Raw genomic sequence first — 7,908 nt, 5'->3', positions numbered from 1 at the left:
ACCCCAGACTGAAGGGTTGTAGCTTGATAAATCAGGAGTTTAGGAGTTTCTCCAGGTTTCTGAAGGTACCAGTGGAGGTAGCTACCCATACTTGTACTGGCTTTACATCTGATAGAGACAGTCTGTCCTGGAACAACAGACTGAGATTCAGGAGACTGAGTCAGAATGATTTCTTCTGATGAATCTGGAAAATATGAAAAAGAGGAGAAGGGTTATTGAGACAAATACAGCTTGTAGAAAGATGATCAATATCAAAACAGAAGAGTATAATTTCTTTAAAATGGAGAATAGATGGAAGAAGGTAAATGCTGGTTGTTTCAGTGTTTCTCCATCATAGCAGAACATCATTCTGGTAAACCTGGTTGCATCCTGAAGCAAAGTTTTCAGAAGAGAGTCTCACCCTGAACAAGGAGCCCCAGGATGCCCAGCAGTAGAGTCTGTGACATCATCATTGTGCTGCCGGCGTGTCAGTGGCTCGGAAAGGCCTGGACAGCCACTGATCAACACTGGCCTCTTAACGGGTGGAGAGCAGAGAGGCAGGACTGATATGCAAACACACAAACACACACACACACACACACAGAGTCAGTGAAGTGTAGCTGTCCTGAGCATATCATGGTGTTTCCCCCTCAGTGCTGGGAGCATTGACTATTTAAATGATCCTCATGTTCATGAGATTAATAGAAGGTCTTAATAAAGTGTCAGAGCGTTTTCATCAGAGAAGAGACCACTCCCACACTCCCATCAGGATAGAAGCATTATTTATTACACACAGGCTTTTAATGTCATTTGTTTTCACCTATTCCTCTTGTTTGTGTATGTATGATTCCTATTTAATCCTGTTTTTTATTCAATCCTGGCATCTTCATCGTTCATCTTAATGTTTTTGATTCTGCGTTATTTTGTCTATAACTCTGCTTATAAAAGTGCTGTCCTTTACATTTCAATTGTTACAAACCATGTCAGTGAAATTCCCCATCTTGTTTTCAATATATTTAGTTTCCCTCATTTCCTTGTTCTTGGTGCTTATCTGTATTTCTAGTTGCTTGGCTTTATTTTCTGATGCCAAGGTTAATGTAAAGTGCAAATGTAAAGACCGTGGCATAACTTACATTCAAGTTTTTATGTTTCTGTGTTGATGTGTGCGGAGCATAATGTTGAAATACTTTACACAGGGTGGCAGTGTTTTTAAAAAAAAATGTATCGCACCAACACAAAACATAGAAGGAAGCACACATGATGACAATCACCAGCAAAATGTATAAAATGCTTCACACCACATTCCCCTCTTCTGGCCTGACTCAGCGTCTGTACAATAGATACATGTGTTCACCCAACTATTCCCTTCCTTCAAGAAAAAGACTCTCTTGACTTTCCTCTATCTAAATAAGGCTTCCTGATCCAGCTGACTGAATGATCATCCTGATCTGTTTGGATCCTGACAGTCCAGATATTCCAGGACCAGCGTGGATAAGCTGTTTGGATCATTCAGCAGTGGTTTGGGGGTCGGCATCAGGACAGCTTACTTTGCTAGATGTTGTTGTGCTTTTAATGGTTCTGATTGGGCTTCTTCACTGGAACTGTCCTCTTCATTTGGGGGAACTTTCAGGTTGTTGAGGTGGGAGGTGGGCTGTTTTAAGTTCAGAAGGCAAACTGGTAGAGACACTATGAACAACATTATCAATTCTCAATTGTGTGTGTACGTGCATGTGTGTGTGTGTGTGTGTGTGTGTGTGTGTCTTCAGTGAACTGTATCAGTTCCTGCAGTAGCTTCCAGCTGCAGCAGTCAGTTCAGTCTCTGTTCAGTCTGACTGAGGGAGGTTTTTGTACGACGCTTTATCACTGTGTGAACAGATCCTGACTGTTGATATAGTGGAAACTCTGACAGTAGTAAACTGCTGCATCTTCAGCTTGGACTCCACTGATGGTCAGAGTGAAGTCAGTCCCTGATCCACTGCCTGTAAAACGAGCTGGAATCCCTGATGCTCGACGATTAGCATAGTAAATGAGCAGTTTAGGAGTTTCTCCATCTCTCTGTTGGTACCAGGCTAAATAGTGGTTGCTGCTACTAACATAAACCTTGGGACTGGTTCGACAGCTGATGGTGACGGAGCCTCCCGGAGCAGACCTCACTGCTCCAGGCTGAGTCACTGTGACCTGGCCTCTGGACTCTGAGGATACAGAGACAAAAACATAAACCACCGTCATGGTTTTCTCCGCTTCATTTCAGAGGGACGGATGTTCATAGAGGAGAGGAGTTTGATTCTCTGGACTTTACCTGTGAAGCAGCAGCAGAGGAGAGTCCAGATGAGGATGGAGATCAAAGTCATGTTTTGATGAGGAGGATTTCTGTGGCTTCTGTTGTCATGAAGGACAGCTGTCAGTCATCCAGTGTTCAACTCTCAGGACTATAAACTCTCCCAGAGCACTGGAGCATGGTGCTGCTGATGCAAAGTGGCTCTCTATGGAAATGCTCTGACTGACTCCAACAGGGACTTGGATTACTCTGATGATGCTGTTTAGTAATGGATCAATCAATTTAACAAACTCTCATTAACAATTTATCTAATTAATATGTATATTTGGCTTGATGTCTATAAAGAAGTTTTCTTCAACAATATCTCGTCTTTTTTTAGTTCTCTGCTAGAGAAATCAGTATCACTACAAGATAAAATACACAATAAATGAAAAACTATTAATGTTGGTACTTTTTCACATAATTTAATAGATTATGTAGTTATTACATCAGTTAGCTAAAGCTTCACAAACAGAGACTGATTTTGGTGAGTTTGTTGTTGTCAAAGTGAGAGAGCCGTGTCTCTCTAGAGTGAGAGGTTTTTGTACGGCGGCTCAATGAGTTTGTATCACTGTGGTGGACTTTTGGTGGAGGAACCAGACTGGATGTTGGAAGTAAGTTTCTGCACTAATTTTAAACATCATATCATTTATTAAGGCTTTTATTCCTGTGTCTGAATTTTAGAAGTATATATAAATATCCAGTGTGTTGACTGACATCACTTATAGTTAGATTTATTTTCTCTGTGTCTCTCCTTAACCATGGAGTCTAACTTACAGCTGCTTTACTACACTTTTTTTTTTACATGTTGTAGACATACTGTGAAAAGTCAACAACTTGAACTTTAGAAAAGATAAATGGAAAACATTACTACTTTCCAAAATTGCTTTTTAATCTTCAATTTTCACTTAAATGATTGTTGACAACTTGCAATTATTTGAAAATGTAGGCAAATCTCTTATTTTGTCGCTTCAAGTAGGCGTACGGTTTCAAAAGCTATTTCGACATTTTCTAATTTTATGGTCATGTTTTTTTTTTTGGCTTATACTTTACAGAAACACAGAGTTATGTTTCAACAAACCTCAAGAAAAAGATCCTATTTAAAAATGTATTTGTCATCCAATTTGTTTGCAATTTTTCCAGTTTCTAGTTTAATTTAAAATACAGTTAGAAATGTTTGCTGATTTAGATGAGAAATTTTAAAATGTATCCAAATCAATGCGCCTTTATTTTGTAGTCTGATATATTCCTGGTCATATGAGGACTCTTTCTGTGCTGATATGCATGAGAGGCTTCTTAAAGGGAAGTGAAACAATGTGTGAGTGAGTGACTGGTGGAGCATAAAAAGCATCTGACAGAAACTCCTTAAAGGGGAAAATGGACTCTCACACAGTAAAGGTGTCAAAGCGCCTGGTGATCGATTGACAGCCGCAGCCTTCCTGTCCTCTAAGCTGATTGGTGTCTCCTAGGTGATGTCCGTCCCACCCTGACGGTGCTGCCCCCCTCCAGCGTGGAGCTGCTGCAGGGGAAGGCCACGCTCATGTGCCTGGCCAACAAGGGCTTCCCCTCAGACTGGAGGCTGGCCTGGAAGGTGGACGGCAGCAGCAGCAGCAGCAGCAGCTGGGAGGAGAGCAGGAGCCCCGGGGTGCTGGAGAAGGACGGCCGCTACAGCTGGAGCAGCACCCTGAGGCTCCCTGCAGACCAGTGGGGGAAGGTGGGCTCTGTGACCTGTGAGGCCACCCAGGGCTCCCAGTCTCCGCTCTCGGAGACACTGAGGAGAGACCAGTGTTCCCAGTCCTGACCTGACTCACTGGGACTTCTGCTACTGGTTTTACTCTGCTACTGCTCTCAGTCTGCACTCAGCACTGTAGTCTCTCTCTCTCTCTCTCTCTCTCTCTCTCTCTCTCTCTCTCTCTCTCTCTCTCGTACTCTCTCTCTCTCTCTCTCTCTCTCTCTCCCTCTCTGTCACCAGAGTCATGGAGTCATTACATCTTTAAATAGTATTGTTTTCTTGATTGTAGTAAAGCCGCTATTCTTGATATGTTAAGACAATAAAGATCTTTTCACCAAATCAGTTGTTTCCATGAATATAATTATAAAAATAACAGATGTCTTATGATGCTGTCTTAATGGTAACAGTGGTTCCATTAAATCCACAGAGACTGAACTCGTCTCAGGGTTAATTTGCCAGGATTTTATAAATGCTGGTGATGATCTGAGAGAGAAAAAATGGGATTATGTAATGTATTATCTTCTCACATATCTCTGCTACTGCTCTCAGTCTGCACTCAGCACTGTAGTCTCTCTTTCTCTCTCTCACACAGTAATGCTGATATTCTCGATATGTTAAAACAATAAAAATAATTCTTACTGGTAACAGTGGTTCAATTAAATCCATAGAGGCTGAGCTTGTCTCAGGATAAAATGACTAGGATTTTATAGTGGTGATGATTTGAAAAGAAATGATGGGATTATGTAATGTATTGTCACACAGTCATTGACGCTGTGAGTGCAACATGACAGTGACTGTATTTACCAGTGGTTTCCTGAAGATAGGCAGAAGCTAGATGTGGATGTAAGGATGAAAGGAGACTACTTTCATCATTGCTCTCATTTATTGTTTGCAAATTTCTCTGTATGGTTACACCTACATAGGCAATACAATGTTTTAATCGAATAATTGAATAATCCTTCATTACCAAAGTGTCCTATTGGTAAGGTTTAGGATGTTGTCAATTTTATCCTGATCCAGATAATATGCTGAATCTTTGTAATAAATCTACAAACGTAGTATGAGAAATTTCAGGATTAGAAATAAAAAGCAGAATATCATCAGCATAAAGAGATATAACTTAAGTGTGATCTCCAGTTTTGACCCCTGAAATATTTACATGTCAGTGTTCCGTCTCTGCAAAGGGTTCAAGCACCGAGGCAAAAAAATGTGGTGACAAAGGACACCCTTGATGTTTCCCCCTGTACAAGTAAAAGCTAGAAGATTGTAACCCATTTGTAAATACTGAGGCCTGGGGGACATGCTGTAGTGATTGTACCCATTTCATGAAGTCTTCCCTAAAAATTAAAAGGAAAAATCATCACTGACAGTGTTTTTCACATTTCTGACCTGAGGCTGAATGGAGCACAAGTCGTCTTGTGTGTGTTTGTGTTTGGACTGAACCAGTCTTCCCAGTCTTCGCAGTCTTGGTTTAAGAGGGTGAGGAAGGAACAGCTGAATGGTTGGGAAGTTGACTTTCAACAGTTTGGAGGTCAGCATGGAGAGGTCAAAGACCAACAGAGATGGATGGATATGCTTAGAAACACAGCCAATAAAATACATATCTACTTCATAAATATTGTCAAATTAATTGCATTTCGGTTCACTGGAAATTACATCAAAACTGTTCAACTGTGAGCTTGGGAGAATTGTTTTTTTTTTTTTTATGTTTGTATTAAAATATAATACATTGAAGTAATATTGAATGACAATGAATTAAATTGTCTTTTCTGTTGTTGGACAATTGCAATGAGTTTGAGTTTGTGGAGTCTTTTAGAATAAAACGTACTGAGCACATTTGACTAAAAACCTCCTATATTGAAATCAGTATTAATCTGATTAAATCCGTGCATTAAATTATCTTTTTTGATCTTTTGTTTTTGTAATTCTGCAGAGTTTGAGATTGTTGAGTTTGTCTGAAAAATATTCAGTATGTTTGAACTTGAACATAGTTAAATAATGAAAATCCTCTAAAATTTCAAATAAAGTATCAATGTTTCATTATCTGTATTAAAATATCTTGCTTTATGATAGTAGAAATTCTATACTTAAAATGTGTTTAACTCTGACATTGAGTAATCTGTTGGACTCGCTGTAACAGTGATCCTGTTTCAAACCCTGTTTCATCAACATAATCATTGAAACAACATTAAAAAGAATGTTTTCATGATGAAAACATAATTATTATATCCTATTATAAACTGTCTTTTTAGTCAAACCTCTAATGTTTTAGTTTCTCTGCAGCTGTTGAGTCAGATCAGTTCCTCTCCAGCTGAGGGAGGTTTTTGTACGACGTTGTATCATTGTGTGAACGGGAAGCTGTAACCACCCTGCTGACAGTAGTAAACTCCTGTATCTTCAGTCTGGACTCCACTGATGGTCAGAGTGAAGTCAGTACCAGATCCACTCCCACTAAAACGATCTGAAACCCCAGACTGACGGTTTGTAGCATAATAAATCAGGAGTTTAGGAGTTTCTCCAGCTTTCTGAAGGTACCAGTGGAGGTAGCTACCCATACTTGTACTGGCTTTACATCTGATAGAGACAGTCTGTCCTGGAACAACAGACTGAGATTCAGGAGACTGAGTCAGAATGATTTCTTCTGATGAATCTGGAAAATATGAAAAAGAGGAGAAGGGTTATTGATACAAATACAGCTTGGAGAAAGATGATCAATATCAAAACAGAAGAGTATAATTTATTTAACATGGAGAATAGAAGGAAGAAGGTAAATGCTGGTTGTTTCAATGTTTCTCCATCATAGCAGAACATCATTCTGGTAAACCTGGTTGCATCTTGAAGCAAAGTTTTCAGAAGAGAGTCTCACCCTGAACAAGGAGCCCCAGGGTGCCCAGCAGTAGAATCTGTGACATCATCATTGTGCTGCCGGCGTGTCAGTGGCTCTGAAAGGCCTGGACAGCCACTGATCAACACTGGCCTCTTAACGGGTGGAGAGCAGAGAGGCAGGACTGTTATGCAAACACACACACACACACACACACACACACAGAGTCAGTGAAGTGTAGCTGAGCATATCATGGTGTTTCCCCCTCAGTGCCGGGAGCATTGACTATTTAAATGATCCTCATGTTCATGAGAGTTTTTGCATTACTAGCCCAAGTTTCCATAACATGGGTCATAAATGATTTATCTATCTATTGAATTTGATGCATTGCATGGGTCAAGGTGACTTAGCTGGGTGTTTCTTTGCTGTATCTTTTAAATCTATGTATTTTATCATTAAATGTCTCACTCTTGATGTTCTGAATGTTTTTTTTTTCTTTTCATCTTTATTATTTTTGAGCAATAATACTTTTTGCATTTTTGCATTTCCCAAATGACCAGCATATATTCTCTATGGAATTTGTTAGGGACCTTTGATCTTTTGTAATTGTTTATAGTCAGGAACATTTTTTTTTTTTGATATGTCACATAACAATTTCACAACTCTGCAACAATACTCATGCATCTAATATATGTAAGTTATATTCTACTTTTCTGATGTCTTGTGATAGATTATGTTACATAATATTTACTTACTATAGTGAGAAACAAATTTGTCCAAAACTACTTCAAAGATAGCTGTTGTGGATGTACTGTCATAACTACTGAAACTGACATAACTAGTATAACAGAATATAATAATTAGCTAGTTTAGAGATTTACTAATGTTGACAGGTGCGTTTAAACCTTGTTATTTATCTAGAGATTGAATATTGCTCAGTTACAGTCACATATCGACTAATGCATCAATTGATTTATGTGCGTTTAACCTCTTCTGTTATATTGCTTCATCCTTCTGGTCACAATAGTTCCAACTATACATCAGAAAGAGTCATAG

At 39.3% G+C, this 7,908-nt stretch overlaps 2 gene segments (V, D, J or C); one reads left to right on the top strand and one right to left on the bottom strand.

Annotated features, from left to right (window-relative positions):
• Window positions 1-1,839: 1,839 nt before the first annotated feature.
• LOC139661766 (Ig kappa chain V region 2717-like) lies at window positions 1,840-3,838 on the bottom strand. The segment is given in 2 exon segments: window positions 1,840-2,169; window positions 3,782-3,838. Coding segments are annotated over 2 exon segments (387 nt in total).
• Window positions 2,748-4,479, top strand: LOC139661771 (Ig kappa-b4 chain C region-like). The segment is given in 2 exon segments: window positions 2,748-2,910; window positions 3,766-4,479. A coding segment is annotated over 1 exon segment (261 nt).
• Window positions 4,480-7,908: the final 3,429 nt, after the last annotated feature.

The sequence above is a fragment of the Centroberyx affinis genome, unplaced genomic scaffold (assembly GCF_046629955.1).
Source record: "Centroberyx affinis isolate AG114_WGS23_722 - 3 ecotype Tasmania unplaced genomic scaffold, CSIRO-AGI_Caff_v1 ptg003614l_1, whole genome shotgun sequence".
Taxonomy (NCBI): Eukaryota; Metazoa; Chordata; class Actinopteri; order Beryciformes; family Berycidae; genus Centroberyx; species Centroberyx affinis.
The sequence above is the reverse complement of the archived record's forward strand: the minus strand, read 5'-3'. Positions and strand labels throughout refer to the sequence as shown.